The sequence below is a fragment of the Mesocricetus auratus genome, unplaced genomic scaffold, assembly GCF_017639785.1.
Source record: "Mesocricetus auratus isolate SY011 unplaced genomic scaffold, BCM_Maur_2.0 Super-Scaffold_100019, whole genome shotgun sequence".
Taxonomy (NCBI): Eukaryota; Metazoa; Chordata; class Mammalia; order Rodentia; family Cricetidae; genus Mesocricetus; species Mesocricetus auratus.
The window spans coordinates 1111640-1136328 of record NW_024429200.1 but is presented as its reverse complement, the minus strand read 5'-3'; the positions used below and the strand labels follow the sequence as shown (position 1 = coordinate 1136328).

At 41.4% G+C, this 24689-nt stretch overlaps 1 protein-coding gene across 4 annotated transcripts in view; it reads right to left on the bottom strand.

Annotated features, from left to right (window-relative positions):
• Positions 1–24689, bottom strand: part of Braf (B-Raf proto-oncogene, serine/threonine kinase) — a 125320-nt gene that overhangs the window by 80593 nt on the left and 20038 nt on the right. For all 4 annotated transcript variants that reach the window (XM_040728643.1, XM_040728640.1, XM_040728642.1 and 1 more), the window contains exon 2: positions 7169–7270. In XM_040728643.1, coding sequence (XP_040584577.1) covers positions 7169–7270 — 102 coding nt within the window. The remainder of the gene's footprint in view (positions 1–7168; positions 7271–24689) is intronic.

Genomic DNA, 24689 nt, shown 5'->3' with positions numbered 1-24689 from the left:
TTGACAAAGGCTATAAAGTCAAACGATCTTACATATAAAATACCAAATTCTAAGAATAGAATGATACTGAAAGTAAAGACATGACTAATTGGAATAGAAATGCTCACAGTTCTTTCAGACAGTGGAATTCCCTTAGCCCATAGTCTACTATTGTTCTCTACCATCCAAAGTAGATGTAGTTCAACAAACGTTTAAGAAACCAGGGAGAATCAAAGATTTTAATGTGGCACTTTCCATTTCTCAAGGAGTCCACCAGACTAGCAGATGGCTCAGCAGACAAAAGCACTATCTGAGCCTCAAGACTAGAATTTGACCCCTAGATCCCACAATGGAAGGAGAGAACCAACTCCTGAAAGTTGTCTTCTAATCTCCACACACATGAGCACATCATAACACAACACACTAACTAAAAACTTTAAAAAGATTACTGGGCTGTAAAGGAAGAGATGGAAGTATTTTTATTTGCATATTCCTGCTACGAGATGTCAATGTGGAAGGAGGCAGGGCTTAGAAAGTCGCTTACAAGGATGGAAGAAATAGGAAGAGAGACCAGTGTACAGAAGTGTACGAGCATTCTTCACCAGCCTGGTCCCAGAGCCACATCAACCCCAAATGACACACAGTAAGGCAGGAAGATAGGCGGAGTGAGGAGACAAAGAGAATTCTGGGAAAGGTGGGCAGAGGGAGCCCACCAGAACAGTTGCCATGTAAGGACTGGGAAGAAAGGATGCACTAAGTGTTCTCTGATAAGATAAGACCATGTGGAAATATATGGATCCATAGAAATGGGTTAATAATTAATACAGAGCTAACTAATAAGAAGCCCTAGTCACCAACCAACAGTTTTATAACTAATATAGAGCCCATGTGCTTATTTGGGGCTGATGTGGCTGTGGGACCAATCTGGCAGGAAAGAAAAACCAGCAACAAAGGGGCCATTCTGATCTGAGTGGCCTGCTCTGCCACCTGGTGCCATCTTGGCCTGAGCTGCCACTAAGAGTCATGTCTGGGTCCGTGGCCCTACTGTAGCCAGGTTCTGAGTTGATGTCTGTTACTCTTGTTACCACCAAGGGCTGGCGAATGCCTGGGGTCTGGCCTGCCACTTGAGACCATGTTGGTGCCTGAGAACAATGCTGAAGCTATGTCATATTGATCTGGGTGGCCGGCTCTGCTACCCAGGGCCATGGTGACATCCAGGGTCAGGCTGCTGCTAAGGGCCATGTCTGGGTCCATGGTCATATTGCAGGTGGGCTCTGTGTTGATGAGTATGGCCCATATTGCCACCAAAAGTCACATGAATGCTTGGGGTCTGGGTCACCACCTATGGCAATGTTGGTGTTCAAGGGCTTTGCCACTGCTAGGACCACACCAAGCTGAGTAGCGTGTGCTATCACTTAGAGCAATGATGACACCTGGGTCTGAACTGATGCCAAAGGCCATGTTCTAGGTTTGTGACCCTGCAGCCAGCGTCTGTGTTGATGCCCATGACTTCAGTTACCACTAAAGACCGAGCATATGACCAGGATCTGGACAGCCACTTGAGTCCATGCTGATGCCCGAGAGCCCATGCTGCCACCAGGGCCAGGCTGATCTGAGTGACTTGTGCAGCACCTGGGGTCATGGTGACATCTGGGCCTGAGTTGCAGCCATGGGCCATGTCTGGTCCATGGCTCTACTGAAGCTAGGGTCTGTGTTGACACCCATAGCTTCTGATACTATTGAAGACCATGCACATGCTGGGGTCTGGGCTACCACCTAAAGTCATGGTGACATCTGGGTCCTACTTCAGCTGTGCTCTAGGTTGGTGTATGTGGCCTGCGCTGTCACCAAAGGTTACATAAATGCCCAAGGTCTGGGCCGCCACCCGTGGTCATACCAATCTGAGTGGCCCAAGCTGCTGCCAAGGGCCATGTCTGGGTCTGTGGCCCTATACCAGCCAGGGTCTGAGTTGATATCCATGTTACCAGTGAGGGCTGTGTGAATACCCAGGGTCTGGTCAGCCACCTGAGACCATGTTAGTGTCTGAGGTACATGCTGCTGTCAGGGCCATACTGATCTGGGTGGCCTGTTCTGTCACTTGGGCCTGAGCTGCTACCAAAGCCTATGTCTAGGTCTGTGGCCCTGTTGCAGCTGGGGTCTGTGTTGATCTCTGTTACCACAGAGGGCCATATGAACCTGTGTGTTGAAATCTGAGGGCCATGCTGACTGGGTACTGCCCTTCGCTGGCCTTGGGAAAGTTGGCCCTGCCTGCCCCTCACTGGCCACTGTAGGAGAAGAGCCGCCCGATACTCAGAAGAGATGGTTCCATCAGCGCAGGAGAGCTGGCCTTGCTGACACTGGTGTAGAAGAGTTGGCTCCACCCTTCACATGACGGGAGCAGTCCCAGCACCCCAGTCTGACCAAATCAGTTACCATCCAGACCCACATCCAGGGTTTTGAGTTGACCCACCAAATCTGGTGGGGCTGAGTCATGTAAGTCCTTTGAAACTCAAGTCCCAGATATCAGAATTTTATATAGCTGGAGCTGGTTTTGCTTTGGTCCTGTTTTTCTCACCAGCCTTCCATTCTACCTTGTGGAGTGGTAATATAAATCCTGTGCCATTATACATTGCAAGTATGTCATTTGACTTTTGACTTTACAGGGGGTTACAATTAAGAGATGACCTAGAGTTTCGGGAGAGACTTTGGACTTGCAGTTGGATCCAGTAAATGTTGCATTATAATATGGTCATTTGGCCAGGGACTGAATGCCGTGGTTTGAATGAGAATGCCACCCCTACTCGTAGGCATAACAAAGAACATAAAAAGAGGACTGGTGCTGGTGCATGCCTTTAATCCCAGCACTCGGGAGGCAGAGGCAGGCGCATCTCTGTGAGTTCGAGGCCAGGCTGGACCGACAGCCTCCAAAACAATACAGAGAAACCCTGTCTTGTAAAAACCAAAAAACAACAACAACAAAAAAGGACTGGCAAGATGGTTCAGTGAGTAATGGTATTGCTGCAAGCCTGGCAATCTAAGTTTGACCCCTAGGACAGTTGGAAGGAGAGAACAAGTTTTGAAAACTGTCCTCTGGTCCACACACATGAATGAATGAATGAATGAATGAATGAATGAATGAATGAATGAATAGATTAATTAATTAATTTTTAAAAAGAATTGCAACTCAGTAACTAAAACCCAAACAATCTAATTTAATTAGACAAAGGGTTTAACATAGACATTTCTCCAAAGAAGATGTCCAAATAACCAATAAGCTGTAAGAAGATCTCATCTGAACACCATAATCATTAGGGAAATGCAAAGCAAAGCCACAACAGAATACCACTTTATATTTGTTAGAATGGTAATTATCAAAGCCAAAATAGAAAATATTCAGTGTAGGGGAGAAAGTTGAGAAGGGAGAATCCTGGTGCATTTACTGATGGTAAGAATGTGAGTGGTGTAGGTACAATATAAAACTGTGAGAGAACCGGACAGTGGTGATACACGCCTTTAATCCCAGTACATGGGAGGCAGAGGCAGGCGGATCTCTGTGAGTTTGAGACCAGCCTGGTCTACAGAGCGAGTTCCAGGACAGCGAGGAACGTTACAGACAGAAGAGAGCTGCTTTAAATAATTAAATAGAATCACTTAATAATAATCCTGCAATTCTACTTCTGGGTATAAACTCAAAGACATGAGGGCCAGCCAAGCCTAACACCCTGATTTGCTCAGGTTCAACAATCCATACTGCTCACCATGTCTTCTCTGCCTTTTTCTATAAATTCTGGCTCAGCTGTAATCATTGGTTAGTTATACACAAGACAAACCTACATTATAAATGATCAGGTCACCATTAGCTTCAAATAAGAGACTTTAAAGTCACCAAGCCTGACATCCTGAGTTATTTACTGACCTCCAGACACGTACTGTGGCTGGTGTGTGCTCAGTAAATAAATATACCTGTAAAGTTTACTTTAAGAATTGATGCAAGAATTCAATTATCTTTCACCCATGTTCATCGCAGCACTTTTCATCATGAGGAAAGGTGAAAGTAATCCAAGCATCCACAAATCAGGCAAGCATTATGCTACAAGTATTCCCCCTGGCAAGGAAGGAAATTTTTACACATGTACTATCCATGTTGCAACATGTATAAAGTATAATCCTTGAAAACATGCTAAGATAAGCTAGTCACAAAAAGACAAATGCTATATGATTCCATTATAGCAATCAAATTCACAGACACTGGAGTAAAATAGTTGTTAACTACAGACTATGGGGAGAAGAAAATGCAGACTAGGTAGTTCATATGTAAAATAAAAAAGATCAGTCTTAGATGATGAAAGCTTCTGGAGATGGACTGTGGTGATGGTTACAAAATAAGATGAATCTGCTAACATCATGAAAGTATATTTTTAAAGTAGTAAATTCAATGTATGTTGTATTCTAAAACCAACCAACCAGCCAACCATAAAGCTCTAAGGACTCTTACAGAGTGAAACTGAAACCCTGAAGAGTGCTGTACCTCAGTAGGTTATCAGCAGAACTGACTTTTGACTAAAGGCCTTCCCATCTCAGTATTTGGTTGGGTGTCAGGTTTCCACAGGTAAGATTCTGTCATCTCCTGTCAGTCTTCTCCATGGTGTGTCGAGTGGAGTAAGTGCAATATTCTAACACCTTTCTATGATCCTTGTGTACACCCCCCCCCCACTGAAGCACAATATCCTAACCCTTTCTATGATCCTTGTCTACACCCCCCCCCCCGAAGCATAAGCTACTTGAAAACACAGATTTTTGGCTCTTACACTTTTTTTTTGGTACAAAGAGTACAAACATTAACAGGTATTCACTGAATATCCCTATTTGTAGAACACTTAATTTATGTCAGGAACTATGCTGTTTTGTAATGATAAACTCAATTTTTAAATTATTACATGTAATACTATTCTTATTTTTCCTAAAACATTTCATAAATACTCAATGTAGCTATATTTGGTAGTATTAGTCCACAAGAACAAGAATCTAGCTGGGCTTTGGTGGCATACGCCTTTAATCCCAGCACTCAGGAGGCAGAGGCAGGCGAATCTCTGTGAGTTCAAGGCCAGCCTGGTCTACAAAGCAAGTTCCAGGACAGGTGCCACAGCAATACAGAAATACTCTGTCTCAAAAAACCAAAAAAGAACAAGAATCTACTTCTTTGTCATATACTAATAATATAATCCATTAAATTTTATTCTGATGGTACATATATCTTGAATACACAATTCAAGTTTGTTTCTAAAAAGAAATCGATCAAATTAAATACATCTAATAAAAGGTTCACAATTATATCACAAAGAATGGATGAGGAAATTAGTAATGTTCAGCCTGAATAAAAGCTGCCTAGTGATGGAGTAAGGACAGACACAACAGCATAGCAAAACAGCAGAATAAGGCCGTGATCAGTATCATAGATTTATAAGTTAGATATCTGCCTGCTTCCCCTTATCAATAGCTATCACCTGAGATTAAGTTACTTAATCTCTTGGTTTCATCTGTAAAAGGGAATAAAATACCTATGCAGGGTCTTGCTAAAAGTAATTGTAAGTATTAATAAAATAACTTAACATAGTACAGGGCACAGAATGAGAACAAGCATAAATGCTTCTGCTTTTTACTAATCAGTTTTCAAATATTCAACTGTCTGAGTATTGTATGGCTAAAGCAATTCATCATGACTGTAAATAGACATGGTCACTGTCTCAAATGTGGGAAAGTTTCCAGTAAACAGGGAGAAATAGTGCTACTTATGCTTTTAAGTTTGATAAAGAAAAACAATGAGTTTCACGAAGGCTATATACTTCCTTCTGACTTCTTTGCTTGGCCCCCTATACTATACAAGTGAAAGTAACTAAAGTATCTGGAGACAGGAATTGTAGCTCTGGCATTGAAACCATGAGTAGCAGTGTGATCTGGAAAGAGTCAAATGAAGAAGTTTACAGTGTTTCCAAAGTTCCAACACTTGTTTTATAAACACAAATTTCTCCCAAAATAATGAAGACTTCATTTGTCCTTCAAAAAGTAATTAGATTGCTAAATTAGAAACTTAGCCAGAAGTTATTCAAACCACGCTTTAAAATCTCTAGTTTTTGAAGCCAAATGTTAACCCTATCTTTTTGGTATTTTGTTGTTGTTGTTGGAGAGTCTCACAGTGTAGCCTTTGCTATCCTGGAACTCACTATATAGCCTAGGTTAGCCTCAAACTCACAGTGATCCATCTGCCTCTACCTTCTAAATGCTAGCCTAAAAGGCATGTGCCACCATGCCTGGCTCTGGTCTTTTATAATTTAGGGTTACCTTTGTGCGTGATTATAACTGAGCAAGCTTATGGAGAAACACAGTGTGGAAGTGTGGTGAGCAGTGTTGGTTGTAGAACCTGACAGCCTAGATTCCACAATAGCTTGCTTGCTGAGGAAAATGACTGAATTGAAGGAAACTAAGGACAAGGCTTATCTGATATTGTATAGTACCTACTGTCTCACAAACTATGAACAATGGTAACTACAGATTTATAGCCTTACTGAAGGCTGACAAGTCCCAAGTCATCATTAAGCAGTAAGACTGAATAATGTTGGACCATTAGATAAATTGTATCTAATAGAAAGCAGAAACCAACTATGAAGCCGGGCTGTGGTGGTGCACGCCTTTAATCTCAGCGCTTGGGAGGCAGGGGCAGATGGATCTCTGTGAGTTCAAGACCAGCCTGGTCTACAGAGGTAGTTCCAGGACAGCCTCTGAAGCCACAGAGAAACCCTGTCTTGAAAAAAGAAACCAATTATGGGGGACTTATTCTGGAAAAGATATTTTTACAAACCACCCCACTTCCCAATATGGTAACTCATTTTGCTGACCAGCAAAACAGTGTGCTTTCTCTTTTTAATGATTCTTTTTCTTTTCTTGTTTTAAATTCTAGCAATATTTAAGTTTATAGGGGATTCCTCTCAGTTTTCACATTTTCCACATAGATCTAACCAATATAGATTATAACAAGTGAAAGAAAACAAGACTAAGAAACAAACAAAAAAAGACAAAGCTAATTATTCCAATATGTTTCTAATTATACTCTTTAAAATAATCAAAGAACTACTATAAAACATTTTTATGAATTTTCCCTCAAAATTACTATAAAGAGATACTAAAAACTTACCTCCAAGTATATTGATGGTGGATTATGCTCCCCACCAAATTTGTCCAATAGGGCCTCTATATGTTCCTGTGTCAATTTAATCATTTGCTTGATATTCCACACCTAAAGAAAATAAAATAAAGGACTTTAAATAAAGATCGCTTAGCACACTAATTAGAAATATTTTAGTGTAGAAATAGAATGTAGTAACTATTAGTAAACTGTCCAGGTTTTAGAGAATTTAGGAGTTTTATGATTATTAATAACTATCTTAGCCTTTTTCCTATACTAGTACTATATCCCCACCTATAAGAGATTCAAATAATACCCGTGTAGTCAGAATGAACAATCAAAACTAGCAACTACGATATTAGGTGAAATAAGCCACACTCAGAAATACAAAGACCACATTTTCTATACTATGGAACCTACACAGAAAATTCCATACATATGTATGTACATATACAAACAGAATAAATCAGGAAAATCTATTTTCATCTTTCCCCAAATTTGGGGCTCTCCACCAGAAAGCAAAAGCTTTTCAGGGTTTGTTAGTGTGATGGTTAATCATCAGTGTGAACGTGACTGGATTTTTATATTACTTTTATGAAAGAATATAGGTGTTTGAGCCAACACTGGCTAACTCAGTTACGCTGAACTTAATTTCCTTCTTGCCTCGCTTGGACTGTGACACCACAGGGACCTCCAGACCCTTAATCTCTGGGTCATACAACACAAGAAGAGAAACCAATTCTGGGAGTTGTCCTCTGACCTCCATGAAGAAGCACCACAGCACATGCACACCTGCATTACACACATGTGTCATTTACACACACAGGTAATAAACAAACTCTTTTTTACATGGTTCAGTAGATGAGAGCACTTTCCACCAAGCCTGGAGCCTGAGTTCAATCCCCGGCACTCTTATGCTGGGAGGAGGAAACCAAGTCCTGCAAACGCCCTTTGACCTCCACACACTCACCATAGCACGACTGTGCCCTCCTCACACACTCATCACAGCACGACTGTGCCCTCCCCACACACTCATCATAGCACAACTGTGCCCTCTGACCTCCCCACACTCATCATAGCACGACTGTGCCCTCCCCATAGCCACTGCACACAATAAATAAATGTAAGGTTTAAAACACAGATACCCAGAGGAAGAATAGAGGAGAGCAGGATGAGAGACACCATAATAGAGGGAGCCATTATAGGTTTGAGGAGAGAGCTGACACTAGTGAGATTTCCAGAGATCTACAAGGATGACACCAACTGGCAATCTAAACAATAGTGGAGAGACTACCTTAAATGTCCCGCCCTGATAATGAGATTGATGACTACCTTATATGCCATCCTAGAGCCTTCATCCAGTGACAGACAGAAGCAGAGGCAGACACCCACAGATAAACACTGAACTGAACTCCTGGAAACCAGTCGCAGAGAGGGAGGAGTGATGAGCAAAGGGGTCAAGACTGGGCTGGTGAAACCCACAGAAACAGCTGACCTGAACAAGGGGAGCTCATGGACCCCAGACTGATGACTGAGAGGCCAGCATGGGACTGATCCAGACCCCCCCAGAGGAGTGTGGAGGCCTTGGAAATCTATGGGGTCTCGGGTAGTAGACCAGTATTTATCCCTGGCATACAAATGGATTTTGGGAGCCCATTTCACATGGAGGGATGGATGCTCTCTCAGCCTGGACACATGGGGGAGGGCCGAGGCCCTGCCCTGGATGATATGACAGACTTTGGAGATCCCCCATGGAGGGCCTCACCCTCCCTGGGGAGCAGAGAGGGGATGGGGTGGAGGGTTGGGGGAATTGGTGGGGGACTGGTGGGGGAGGGAGAGAGAGGCAGCTGGGAATGACATGTGAAGCAAGGTTGTTTCTAATTTAAATAAAAATAAATAAATAAAAAGATACTAAGGACATCCTTACACTTATAAGGAGGGTGACTCTAATCATGACTGCTATAATCCTGGCAACCTAGAAGAATGTTAGTCAATGAATACACAGCACTCAACTGGCAGAGTCCACAAGAAGACTCTCATTTAGAAAAGAGGCTTACACTTACAGAGCTGCGAAGAGTTTTACTATAACCAACTTAGTCTTTTACTCACAAGTACTAGAAGCAATGCTCAAAAGACACTGAAAACCCAATAAATCATAAAAGTCACAATGAACAAAGTAACAGGACAAAGAATGGTAACTTTGAGACTCAACAATCCAACAAATGGGAGATGAGAAAAGAGGCTTGAGAGATGTAGAGTAAAAATGCTTAGGGGTTTATGTATTTTTGATAAATTCTGAAATAATATTTCAGAGGGAGCACTTCATAGTATGTGAATAGTTTATAAATATGCTATTATATTCAACAGAAAAATAGTGCCTTGGGGCTGGAAAGATGACTCAGTGGTTAAGAGTACTTGCTCTTCTTACAGAGGACCCAGGGTCAGTTCCCAGCACCCAATGGTGGTTACCAACCACCCACAGGCACATACATAATGCATGTACATACATGCAGGCAAATTACTCATATACATAAAATAAAATTTTAAAAAAGCAGTATCTGGTTCATTTACCATATATGGCTTTTTATCTTTTCTAATATTAAAATCTCTCCAGTTATCTATTTGACTTGCTCTGTACACTCTAATAACAAGTAGGTGCTAAGAATATTGTACCATACATATTATATCAACTTTATACAGAGCTTACCTTGTACCAGACACTGATTATATACTTGTCTCTATTAGTTCATTCAACTACTAACAACTCCTCCCAACAATTCAATAAGTGCCTTGGTCTTAGTCCTTAACCTCATGAAATATACATTCTCGCTGCATAAAGTCAAGCATTAACCAGACAGCATATGTCAGACTGTGATTAAAAAAGCAAACAAACAAAAACAACACAACAGGTGAGCTTCAGACCAGGGTACACATGGGTGACTATTACCCTGGAGAACTGAGGGGGAGGGGCACTCTCAGGACACACACATGGAAGAGACAGCCAGTAAAACAGAGCGTGTGCGTGTGTGTGCAAAAGCATGCTTGTGTGGGACAGCTGATTGCATGCATTAATGCCCCCGATTAATGGCTTTCTAATAGGCACACCCGTTAGTCTGTCACTTTGTACCTCTTCTTTCTACTCTGACTCTGGGCTTCTTTAAGTGGCTTGGTTATTCTTGAGACATCTTGCAGCATGGATTAGTAAACATGACCACAGAGGTCTGAAATGTAAACATGAACTCCGTCTTGCTGTCTTGCACAAGTGAACTTTGCTTGCTCCGATGCCTCTGATCTGCTCAGCTTTAAGAACATGCCTTGGCTAGCCTATTAGCATCATGTTGTGCTGCTTTAAAAGCTATTCTAGAATAGCTAACTATCTAGAACCACCAACTGGACAGATCCATGATTTGAACCCAGCCAACATTGGTGTAGTCCACAATAGCATGCTTTCACAATGGAAAATAATGATTAAGCACTAGGCTTTAGGACGGTTTATTAATAGAAAATACACTGTACAGAAATATGCAACAGAACACATAAAAAGTACACATGAATGATCCTAACAGCAATATTCCTAATAGTCAAAATGTGAAACAAGATGGACATTGTTATATACACCTATAATCCCAACATTTGGAGATATAGGCAGGAGCATTAGGAATTTAATAACAGCCTCGGCTACATGAGACCCTATCTTAACAAAAGCAGGGAGGCTGAGGAAGTGGTTCAGTTGGTAGAGTACTTACTCTGCAAGCATGAGGACCTGAACTCAGATCCCCAGTGAAAACAACTCATGTGTACAATGTAGTACATCCATTCAAATAAAATTTAAGTCAAGAACAGGAGATAAACATGTACTCTAACATAAAGTACTCTTGAAAGTGCTGTACTAAGTGTAAAAAAGCTGGTCACAGTAAATCACAGTAAAGACTATCCACTATAGGATTTTAAAATGTCCCTAAAATAGGAAAGTGTACAGGGGAAGAAATAGATTAATAGATGAGTTACTCGACCAGGAGTGGAAGAAATAGGGGGATTAAGGAAGGATGGCCAAGAGTTTCGGGAGATGAAAACATTTTAGAGGTAGTTTTGGGGACGGTGAACAAGAGAGGCCATCCTTCCCTGGGGCACCTAGCAGACAGGAAGCACTGTGAGCTATAGCTGCTAGCATTATGCCGTTTATGCTCCCACCTTAAGCGTTCCTGATGTTCCCTTAGGGAATGGGGCAATGTGACTTTTTTTTCCTGTCCTGGGTGCCTTGAGTGAAAAAATTTCAGTCAAATAAATAACTAGCAGGATTATCCTTTTGCTAGTACCAGGCACCTAGAATACTCCATGGACATTTTTGGGGGGGGACCCTCAAAATGATCACAACTGATTGCCCGGACTCCTCAAGGGGCGCCTTAATTAGCTTGGGCCTGTGGCATGGTCTGCACTAGCCCTTTTTGTTATTATAAGCTTTGGTGAACAAGACACATCCCAGAAATCATTTTCATCTAGCTGTAACTGGTTCTAAAGACACAAGAGTGTAACTGGATTCAAACACACGCCTCAGTGGCTGTTTTACAATTGCTGTTATAATACAAGGGCGTTACTAGTTTAAACAATTCTTGATGGCTTTGACTGTGGTAAAAGGAAAGTTGTGATGGTCTGAATGCCCCTTTTGGAAGCTACATAAGCTACACTGGCTAGCTCACTCAGTGGGCTGCCTCTCTGGCTCTGGGGAGGCCACATTAGGTCCAATGAAAAGCCAAAAGCCTCTCCAGGCTTTCCCCCTGGCTTTTAGTTGTGGGGGCTGAGCTGGGAAACAAAAGAGGAGGAGCAAGGTGGAGGCAGTGGACAGCAGTGGTGACAACAGGTCAAGCTGTGAGACTGGGAAGACAGTCAGCCAGATGCTACAACTGAAACCCTCAACACTGTAAGAATGCCTAGGGCAAGAAGAAAGGCAAGGGGCGACGGACGGCAGAGGGAGCTAAAGAAAGACACATGACTGTAAGCAGCCAAAGAAGAGAACCAGAGACCACAGTCACCAGAAACGTTCCAGAGATCTATACATCTTTACAGTCAAGAGTCTCAGATACTCTGGACCAAGACGTCCCAACTTTCCTAGGTCTACAAAAGAGATCTAACTTGTAATGCCTGTACTAGATCCGAGACACTAAGAGCTACTACCTGTTTACTGCCATTGTTTGCTGCCATCAAACATTGAGGGAAACAAAACCTGGTAAAGACCAGCACCTTAGGAACTTCTTTTGAGTCCATAAAGTCTATGGGAGCAGAACAAAGTGACATTGGCCAGTTGGTTGGTAACACTGGCTGTTTTCAGTGTTGTTAACATATTAAAAGCCTCTGACTTGTACTCTTCTTTTCATGTGCATATACGATGTATGTACGTATGCGTAGTGTGTATGGTTGGGCCACAGCACATGTGTGGAGGTCAGAGGACAACCTAAGGTGTCCACTTGCCTGAAGCAGGGTCTCTTCTGGTTTACCACTGCACACACTGAGCTGTGAGCTTCTGGGCAGTCGCCTGTCTCTACCTGCCATCTTGCATATTGGGATTACAGATTTGTGCTATTGAATTTGACTTTATGTGGATTCTGGGGACTGAAACTAATGTTGCGCCAGCAAGTGCTTAACACACTGAGCCATCTCCCAAGTCCGGAACTGTATACTTTAAATGGGTGATTTTTCAGAACCCTCTTTTTTTTTTTTTTTTTTTACAATTTTTTTGGGTATCCATCCACCCACCCACCCACCCATCCACCCATCCATCCATCCAACCATCCAACTTATTTTTGTATTTTTAAGGGAGGGTTACTCTGTGTAGCCCTGGCTGTCCCAGAACCCAAGAGATCTGCCTACCTCTGCCTTCTGAGTGATGGAGTTAAAGATTATGTGTCATCACACCTGATTGTGTATGCATGTAGAGTTTAAAGACTTGGCAGCATATGCCTGCAGTCCCAGAATTCAGGAAATCAAGGCACGAAGATCACCAGTTTAAGACCAGGCTAGGCTCTGTAGCAAGATCCAGACTTGAAAGCCCAACACCAAAACCCCCATAAAAACAATACAACACAAGAAAGGACACTGCTGCTGTTGGTATTCAATTGTAACATGCACTACAGGCATTATAAATGTTGAGATTAATTGCAACTTTAAAATACCTCCATAAAGAGTAAAATATAATTCAGTCTTGAAATAAATTTTAAGTATGGCTAATCAAATTATTAAGTATAAATAAAAGAAATTAAAACCTTAGGAGATGGTAACTCTCACTGAAGCATGGCATACCCAATTCATGTCATTTAAACAGATGTGACAAAAAAAAAAGAAGAGAAAAATAGAGAAAATGAAGGAACAAGACACTGCATGCAAATCCACCAATTTGACAATAGAGATCAGTGGTGAACCTTAAAGTGAAGGTTACAGGAGAGATAACCAAAGGCTTTTCTTGCCAAGAAAGTATAGGAGAAAATACAGGCTGGGTGGTGGTGGCGCACGCCTTTAATCCCAGCACTCAGGAGGCAGAGGCAGGCTGATCTCTGTTGAGTTTTGAGGTCAGCCTGGTCTACAGAGTGAGTTCTAGGACAGCCAGGACTACAGTTACACAGAGAAATTCTGTCTCTAAAAACAAAACAAAAACAAAAAAAAAAAAAAAGGAAGGAAGGAAGGCAGGAAAGAAGGAAGAGTATACAGATGCTGAGTGTTTGAATGGCGTCCCTTCACAAGAAGTGCACAAACCTGCCACAGAGGAAAATTATGACACTGACAGAAAAACTTAGATTGTGCTGCAATGTGTTTAAAATCTAATTGTATTAAAAATCCTAAGGTAACTTTCTTAGACTAAACACTAACGAAGCTAAGGCTGGTGAGATGGTGTGGAGCAGGTTCCAGTGAACACTTGCTGTGCAAGCCTGACAAGATGAGTCTGACCCCAGAATCCATGTCAGAAAAGGCCCCTGCCTCTTCCTAGCACTTCTATAGCAGGGTACAGTCAAGGGAGGAGAAATGGCTACAAGCTTGCATAGGCAGGGTCGCAGACAAACAAAGCTTACCCCAAAACAAGGAGACAGGAGAAACCTGAGTCCCACAAAGTGGTACTCCAAACTTCCACACATGTACACACACACACACACACACACACACACACACACACACACACACACACACACACACACACACACAATATTTAAAAAAAAACAGAAGCTAGTAACTTTTTTTTTTTTTTTTTTTTTTTTGGTTTTTCGAGACAGGGTTTCCTGTATTGTTTTGGAGGCTGTCGGTCCAGCCTGGCCTCGAACTCACAGAGATTCGCCTGCCTCTGCCTCCCGAGTGCTGGGATTAAAGGTGTGCACCACCACCGCCCAGCGCTAGTAACTTTTTAGACGTAAAATGTGCATGCTTTTTAATGATTTATTTTTAAAAGAAATTTAAAAGTAGAAACAAGACAGACTTGGTGGTTCATGCCTACAGTCCCAGTTAAGGTGGGAAGATAGTTTGAGCCCAGGAATTTATGGCTGACTTTAAGCAACCCGTGGAAGAGACCTGTCTCAAAAATTAAAATGAGTAGGATATAATAAAATTAAACATTGAAATTGTTGAGTAAAGCCTTCCCGCCAGCCTGGTTCCAGAGCCGCATCAGTCCCAAATGAACACACAGGAGGCTATATTAATTATGAAGCTGTTGGCCTTGCTTGTTTCTTACTGGCTAGCTCTGACTTAAGTATTTACCTCATAATTGTCAATCTAAGCATTTCTCTTACTGGAGAAAGGATCCAGACTTCTTATCCCTATGGCGACTACATCATGACGCTCTGTGTTTCTCTTTCCCAGAATCCTCCTTGACTCCTAGTCCCACCTATCTTGCTTTCCTAGGTCAACAGTGCTTTATTCAACAACCAATAAGAGACAGGTTTACAGAATGGCATCTCCCATCAGAAATTATATTGAACAAAATAGAAACCGACTTTTAAGATACTTTAAAGCTTTTTGTAGGTAGGGAGAGCAGCTCTGCTGTGTGTGCTAAGTAGGGAGAGCAGCTCTGCTGTGTGTGCTAAGTGCTCTTAGCTTTTTGTAGGTAGGGAGAGCAGCTCTGCTGTGTGTGCTAAGTGCTCCCCTGCCAGTCTTTTTCCCTGAATACAGCTAAAGCAAGAGAGACTCACCAAGAGAATCTGTGATTCACTGTCAATTTAAATCATTCCCTAGTCACATTAATGGTGTTCAACTTTTTTTTAAGTGTCTCCTTTTTTTCTTTTCCTAACAAGTGACTCTGTAAATCAAAATTAACTGCCTTTTCTTTCCTAAAAAACACAAAAGCAAAAACAACAACAACAAAACCTCTTAATAATTTGCTGTTGATACATATCACAATTTCAAGAACCCCTTAGTTTTTGCCACAAAATATTTGTATCTACTCAAGATCTGTAGAGAAAAGGTAAATGCATCAAATATTTCTCCCTGGAGAGTATAGCCTGAAAGCGATAGTAACATTGGACTTTATCACATACATACAAACAGAGATTCAGAGGGGTCTCGTACATTCCCTAAAATGCAGACTGCTTAGATCTCTTACTCCAAAACCACAGAATCAACATCTACTTCTCCCACAAGAAATAAGCTCATTCAAACACCCACAACAGTCTTCAATGCCAATGTTGGGAGGTGAGGGAGATAGCATCTTACTCTATATAGCCCATACTGGCCTAGAATTTACTATGTAGCGCAGATTGGCCCAAAACTCATGATCTTCACGCTCCTGTTTCTAAATCACTGGTATTAAAGGTATCAATCAAGCATGCTCAACCACCAACACAGATTAATTTTAACCTTCATTAACCTCTAGAGCAGTGGTTTTCAACCTTCTTAATGCTGAGACCCTTTAATACAGTTCCTCATGTTGTGGTAACCAGTCCCCCCCAGCCATATTATTTTGTTGTTACTTCATAACTATAATTTTGCTACTGTTATGAATCCTAATGTAAGTATCTAATATGCAAGATTCTGATACTTGACCTCCAAAAGGTCGAGAACTACTGTTCTAGAAAGAGCACAAGAATTAAAAAACAAAAATCATGTGGCTGAAAGAACAGAGTTTGAAGACTGCAAGCAGACAGAAAGCTCTTACAATGATCTTTAAGCCATTAAATTTATAAAATCATATTGGAGGGGTGTGATGGTTTGAAAGAAGATGGCCCCCAAAGGGAGTAGCACTATTAGGAGTTGTGGTTTTGTTAGCATAGGTATGATCTTGTTGGAGGAAGGTCACTGTGGAGGCAGGCTTTGAGGTCTCATATATGCTCAGGTCATGCCCAGTGTCTCAAGTTACTTCCTGTTGCCTGTGGGACAAGATGTAAGAATGCTCAGCTCCTTCTCTAGCACTCCAACAGCCTGCATGCTGCTCTGCTTCCTTTCTGATAACGGACTAACCCTCTGAATTGTAAGCAAGCCACCACAATTAAAAAATGGGCTTACGGATCTAAACAGAGAATTCTCAATAGAACAACCTCAAATGGTGGAAAGACACTTAAGGAAATGCTCAACATCCTTGGTCATCAGGGAAATGCAAATCAAAACCATCCTGAGATTCCATCACACCGATCAGAATGGCTAAGATCAAAAACACCTATGACAGCTTATGCTGGAGAGGATGTCGGGTAAGGAAAACACTCCTCCATTGCTGGTGGGAGTGCAAACTTGTACAGTCACTGTGGAAATCAGTATGGCAATTTCTCAGCTGACTTAAGCTAGTGAGATATCACTGACTCTGGTCTGACAAATGGGGAACCTGGCTAAGACCAAACTAGACTCCCTTAATAATATAGGTGATAATATTGTGGCTGGGACAAAACATGAGGCCACTGGCAGTGGGTCCAAGATCTAACTCTAATGTACAAACTGACTTAGTGGAGTCCATTCTATATGGAGAGATAGCTTGCTCAGCCTAGACACAACGATGTATGGTAGGAAGGTGCCTTGGTTCTGACTCAATGAAATGATGGGAGAGATTTAGACTTCCTAGGGGAGGTCTTACCCTCTCCAAGGAGCAGATGGAAGGGGGGGAGGAGAGGAGGGAGGAGAAACTGGGATTGGAATGTAAAACATAAATTAATAAAAAATGTAAAATAAATAAACTAATGAATTAATAAATAAATAAATAAATAAATAAATAGATCTTAATGGGGGAAAAAGTTGCCAAAGTCATGGTATCTCTTCATGGCAATCAAAACCCTGATTAAGACAAGTGAAAAATGGTCTCAAATCTCCCTGAAGAAACTTGAAAATGTGCCACATAAACCAGAATATATAAATTACTCTCACAACTGAACAACAAAAATACAACCCAGTTAAACAAGGAGATTTTTTAATAGAATTTTCTCAGAAGATAAACAAAATGGTCAACAAACACATCATTCTAGAATGCAAACCAAAACCACAATGAGAATGTTTTTCATTGCTGTTACTACTGTCATTAAAATTAAGAGGAGAACAAATACAAGCATACAGTTTCGTAGATATGAACTTAACAGAAAGCAAATTGGTGGTTGTTAAAGATGAGGAGCAGAGGAGAGCAAAGTAACTTTAATAGGTTGAAGCTTTTTATTTTAGAATAATGAAGATATCTGGAATGAGAAGGATGTGCTTGCGCACAACACTGTCACTGTGTTAAATACTACTGAACTGATACTTTAAAATGGTTTTGTTACAAAGTTTTCATCTTAATATCAAGATGGGGGAGCAAAAGACAGATAACATGTAGCAGAGAAAAAGCTAAGGACCGATATTTTAAAAACTGATCATGAGACAGGAGGTGGTGGCACGTGCCTTTAATTAATTCCCAGTACTCAGGAGGAAGAGGTAGGTAGAGCTCTGAGTTCAAGGCCAGCCTGGTCTACAAAGCAAGATCCAGGACAGCCAATGCTACACAGAGAAACCCTGTCTGGAAAAAACAAAAACAAGCAAGAAAGAAAGTTTCAATAACCATTAAAATGCAGTCCAGGTATAATAACTGCAGCCTAGCTAAAGAGTAATCTTCAGGCAGGGAACATATTTTAACACAACAAATTCAAATACACCTCACAGACAGTTTTATAAAAATGTTAACTTGCCGGACTGGAGGGATGGCTCAGTGGTTAAGAGCACTGGCTGCTCTTCCAGAGGACCCGGGTTCAAATCCCAGCACCCACGTGGCAGCTCACACCTGTCTATAATGAGATCTGATGCCCTCGTCTGGTTTGCAGGCATGCAGAATGAATGAATGAATGAATGAAATTGCCAAAGTCATCTCAGCAAAGATGGAAAGCATAATTAGGTCAATAACAATGTAAAGAAGTTAAAATGTAGCCAAACGTCAACTCAAAGGAAAATACCAGGGCTTGATGACCACTTATCTCCTCCAGACTTGGCAGGTGTTCAGTAGCTGGAGTTAACGCTAACTGAAGCAAACAGCTGATACATACACTTGGGCAATTTCACAGTGAAACTCTGACTTAATCTCCCTTCCCCAACTTCAAGCAAAGGCTTAGTTAATAAGAACTTGCTGAGACAGTGCAACATTTATCATGGTAGGTTGGGAATTTCTGGGAAAAAAATCCTCTTAATAGCTCAGAGAAGTATTAATGAAGTGTTAATATCTATACAAATTTGTATAATGAAAGGAAAAGTAAAATTGAAAGGACAAGCTTTTTGTAGTACACAGTCATTTAATCAGCATCCAAAATTAACTTTTTAATTTCCTTAGTGATGGGAATACAGCGCTCTGGGATATAGTTTTTGCCCAATCAGAGCACTCACCCTCTAGCCAAATTAGCAAATAGAGGGGGGGAGAGAGAGAGAGAGAGAGAGAGAGAGAGAGAGAGAGAGAGAGAGAGAGAGAGAGAGAGAGAGAGAGAGAGAACAGATCCAAATTAATAACAAATTAATACAACAGACAATAAGGAAATTCAAAGAAGTGAAAGATTTGTATAATAAAACTTGACACTGAAGAAGGAAATTGAAGCAATCAGAAGACAGAAAGATCTCCCATGCTCATGGATTGGTAGGATTAATACTGTAAATGTGGTCAGTCTACCAAAAGCAATCTTTAGATTCAATGCAATTCCCAAAGTTTCCTAGATCAAAATATTTTGGACATTTATTAAATATTCTTTATTTTTCCAGCAATGCAAATTAATATAAAAACAATATGTGCTATATTACTGAAAACAGCCAAATTTCATAATTTTTTTTTGAGACAGAGTTTCTCTGTATTGTTTTGGAGGCTGTCTAGGAACTCGCTCTGTAGACCAGGCTGGCCTCAAATTCACAGAGGTCTGCCTGCCTCTGCCTCCCGAGTGCTGGGATTAAAGGCATGCACCCCCACAGCCCGGCAAAATTCATAAAATTTAAAATGTCAAAAAACCAAATATAGCTCAAATAACTAGATTCAACTTTCCACCCCCCTTTTTGTTATTGTTCTTATTTTCTGTCTTTTGTTGTTTTTTAAACTTATTTTTGTTTTATGTGCATTGATGTTTAGCCTGCATGTATGTCTGTGTGAGGGTGTAGCAGCTCCTGGAACTGGAGTTAGAGACAGTTGTGAGCTGCTCTGATGTGCTGGGACCTCTGGGAGAGAAGCCGGTCTTTGTTTTTTTGAGACAAGGTCTTACTAGTTGCCTTGGTTGCCCTGGAGCTTGCTGTGTAGACCAGGCTGGCCTCAAACTCATTGGATCCACCTGTCTCTGTCTCTGAGTGCTGGGATTAAAGGCATGTGCCACCATGTCTGGCTCCCAAAACTCTTAAATTTTTTAAAAATTATTTTGAGAGTTTGCTCAGCAGTTAAGAGAATCAGCTGCTCTTTCAAAAAATGCAGGTTTGAGTCCAGCATCTACATGACAGCTAACAATCACCTGTAATTCCAATTCCAGGGATCCAACCTCCTTTTCTGCCTTCTTTGGACACCAAGCAAACAAGTGTTACACACATACAAGCAGGAAAAACAGCCATGCAACTACATTTTTAAGGACTTCACTATTTTTATTTGTTATGTGTGTCTTCATGTATGTATGGAGACGTGTACCAGCGCTATGGTAGCAGAAGTCCAAGAGCTGGAAGTACAGGCCATATAAGCCATCTACGCGATGCGGTTGCTGGGAGCTGCAAAGAGCAACCAGCACTTTACAGCACTGGGCCATGTCTCAAGCACTCTTTATCCCAAATCTAGATCTCTTTTGTAATTGAGACAATCGCTTCCTGGTCACTGCTTAATGTCATTTCTCTTTCTAAACTTCTTACAAAGGTATCATTTCCCCATCTCTTTAGACAGTTCCATTCCATGCTATCCTTCATCCAGGCAGAAAGAAACCTAAAGCACACCTGACCACTCCCCTGCTTTAAAGTTGGGTGGATGCTAGGCAGTGATTAACAGCGGTCTTATGCAGGGACCACATGTAAACAGAAGCACATACAATAATGGTTTCTCTCTCTCTCTGTCTTGTCTTTTGAGACAGCTCAGGCTGGGCTCCAGCTCTGCCTGCCTCCCCTTCCCAGGTGCACTCCACCATGCCTGACCTGGATAGTAATTATACCTAAGCCAGTTTCTTGTCAGCTATGAGTGGCCCAGAGTTCCTCAGCACTACTGGTGTTCTGAAATACACAACTTTTTAGTATGTCCTACATACTGTAGGACTCTGGTGCCAACAATACTATTCTCTAAACATTATCTTACTACTCTTCCTTACAAAGACCATATAAGCACACCTTAAACACTTAAGTCCCTTTCTGAGTCTCCCTTAGATTAGTGGTGTCAGAGGCAGAAGGAAGATGGTGGAAGAAGGCGCAGCCCTAAGAAAAGAGCATGAGGAGTCTCTTCATCAGGATGGGTAAAGGCATTTGCTGCTAAGCCTGAACCCTTGAGTCTGATTCTTGGGAGCTGCATGGTGGAAGGAGAGAAGCAATTCCCTCATGTAGTCCCCTGGCTTCCCACACTCCCGTGGGTACTGTGGCACAAGCGCCCTGCCCCAAACAAATAAATTAAAAAAAGAAACATGCGCACAGCACTTATGTGCATGTAAAAAGTGAGAACTGACAAGATCTATAGTCTTATCAGCTGTTACTTTGTATTTTAATATTGCACTACACTTATGTAAGATGTCTGCTCTGGCCGGGCGGTGGTGGCACACGCCTTTAATCCCAGCACTCGGGAGACAGAGGCAGGCGGATCTCTGTGAATTCGAGGCCGGGCTGGACCGATAGCCTCCAAAACAATACAGAGAAACCCTGTCTCGTAAAACCAAAAAAATAAAATTAAAAAAAGAAGATGTCTGCTCTGACTTTATTCTGAAAAGTCCCTGTAGGCTCAAGTCACTTGTTGAGCCTTCAGGAAGTAGCGTCTGATGGCAGAAGTGGGTCAGTGCGAGTGCCTCTGAAGGTCACAGCAGCCTACACGCGCTCTCTGCGTCCCGACACATGTGAGCTAGCGGTTGCTACCAGCTCCCACTGCCACACTGTATTCCACCATGGCTTCCCGTCCTCGCATGGGCTGCAACTGAGAAAGCTTCCTTCCATTAATTTGTTCTGTCAGGTATTTTGTTGCAGTGATATGAAAGCAACACAGAAAACAGTGAAACCTGAAGAGGTCGATAACCTAATTGGCTATATTGTACAATTATCAATTCCCTGGGTTTGTATTATAAAACACATGGATGTCATTGTTTCAGGAGGTAATGAAAGGGTACACAGGAATCTGTGTACTATTATTTCTGCAGCTTTCTGTATGTCTACAATGATTTAAAATAGGCTTTAGAAATGTAACAAATAGATAAGTAAGACTATGTCTTTTCCTAAGAAATATTTCTATCTTCCATGCCCTTACACAACTGTATTATGCACTCATGCTCTAATTCTCCTGTATCTAGGGTACACTTTCATCTGAGTACACCTGTTCATAATTCTTGGTTTACTTATCTACTTCTATCACTAAAATGAGAATAAAGATTACCATTCACTGGTATAATTCAGAATCTAGTATATAACCCAGTATAAGGGTCTCAATATGTAATTTTTGTCCTTTAGAGGAATGAACACATGTAACCAATAATTATATACAGTACAAAAGAAATGCCATTTATAGAGTACCCACTGTGGATGAGTACACTAGGCTAAGTACTTAGGCATAGATCACCCATTCTTTTGATACAATACTTTATAAAAGTCTAAAAATAGTGTACATTGTGTTCTTGGTATGAGCAGTGTATTGACAGCCCTTACTAACTATAGGTAGTCACAATCTCATAATACCAGTAAGAATGCAAACCTCTAAAGAAGCAATATCAACATGTTACATGTTAAAATGCTCACATAAATTCAACTATGTGCAATCACAAACAATTCTTTCTACTCTACCAGCACATCCAAAAGGAATGGGCAAGCTTCATGAACAGAGAAGAACAGACTACACAGACAGGAGAAAAAGGAAAGATTTCAGCCTTTCAGGAAACTCAAAATTGACAAAATATATGTCACAGGAGAGCTTAGGATGTTCAGAACCCTAAAGCTATTATAGGTTTGTCCCAGAATAACACACAGGAAGAACAAAAAGAGACAGAACTATGATTATTAGATCAAGAAGGTTTTGGGAGTAGAGGGGAATAAATTTTATTTAATTTGTAACAACAGGGTGTTACTATGTTACTAATTATCTTAAGCTTTAATAGCTCCAGAATGACCAGAAAGTAGACATAATGAATCAAAAACAGAAGTAAGCTAAGAGCAGGACAAAAATAAAAGGGTGCTAGAGAGAAATAATCAGGGCTTAACCAAGAGTAATCTAGAGGAATAAAATAGGAACATCATGGCAGATGGTAAGTCAAAAGGATTTGGGTGCTTACTATATAGGGAAATCAGGAACACAAAACAGAGACACTACTGTGGAAGGAGCCAGCATAAATCCTAGTAAGCAAAGAGTTCGCCAGGACAAAGGAAATTCAATTTAAAAGCAAAGATAACTAATCCGGTTTAGGACTGACTTGTGACTTTGTGATGTCAGTGAAACACTCAGATGAAAATGCAGGCTGACACCACACTGCACAGGTAGCCTGATGGTTAGGAGAACAAAGTGGTTAGAAATGAAGAGACTGTCAAGAAGTAAGGCTTGGTAAGTGCAGGTAGAAAGTAATCAGAGAGGGAAATAAGAAGCAGCACCAGAGGCTCTGGCCCGCATGCGGGGCATCTTCAGTTCCATTCTCAGGGTTTAAAACAAAACAAAAAGGCGGGAGCAAAATCAAGCAGAAGTATTTTTAGTTGGGGTGACCTGAGTACATATGCATATGAAGGCAAACTACAAGCAAGCAGTGTCAAAGAGTATCTAAAGATGTGCATGTGTGCCTAACCTGTTACATGATGAGGACAGAAATGTGAGATCAGAGAAGACTGCTGTGGTATCCACAAGACTACATTAGGATGTCAGCACTTGACGCGTAAAGAGAGCACATCTGTGTCCACATCTGGAGGTATCTTTGTCAACAGTAAGGAAACTGTCCTACTATTAAAGATATTTCACTTGAGACTGATGCTATGGGAAAACCTGAGACTAGTTTCACTTCTGGTCTTCCATTTAGCAGACTCTCTATACCTCTCCTCTAGGCTCTTCTGATCTTCATCTCCTAGAACCATCTCTTTGCTCCCCCATCTTTTCTGATGCCAGGGCTGAACCCAGGACCTCACCTATGCCAGATAAGTGCTTCGACACCTTTCCACTTTCTTTTTTTAATATGTATTTATTATGTACAGTGGTCTGCCTGCATGTACGCCTTCACACCAGAAGAGGGCAGCAGATCTCACTATAGGTGGTTGTGAGCCACCATGTGGTTGCTATAAATTGAACTCATGGCCTCGGAGCAGGGCACTTTAACCTTTTGAGTCCCCTCTCCATCCCCACCTTGCCAATGCTTATGTTTTGTTTGTTTTTTTAATGTAACATTTTTCTTATTCTACAAAAGGACAAGCTCCTCAGTGTACAGTGCAACTTTGACTGTAAGTAGTCACACTGGTAACGTGGTATCCCTCTGGCAAGCGAAGGCCTTAGGACAGGGATTCCTCTGTGCAGCTCCATCAGGGTTGCTGGCACTTTAAGGAGTCCCGTTTGTCTCAGCCACCCTTCTTCCCCACCTAGCACCCTGGATTTTAACTGTGTACTCATAATTCCTTTCCAAAAGGCTGAAATTTTGCTGAACGACATTTTTATTTGAGCCTCTAGAGTGTGCCAATTCTAAACTGGCAATTGCTTGTCCATAGGTGTTTCTTTTTAAATTTTTTTTGCCAAGTGGTGTTGGCACATGATTTTTAGTCCCAGTGCTGTGGACGAAGAGGCAGGTGGATCTCTGTGAGTTCGAAGGCAGCCTGATCTACATACAGGGTGAGATCCAGGGCAGCCAGAGCTACAGAGAAAGCCTGTTTTGAAAAACCCAAAATAAATAAATAAGTAAATAATTTTTTGCTGTGATGTTTACTTATTGTGTGTGAAGGAGACACGAGCTGCCGTGGCATGCGTGTG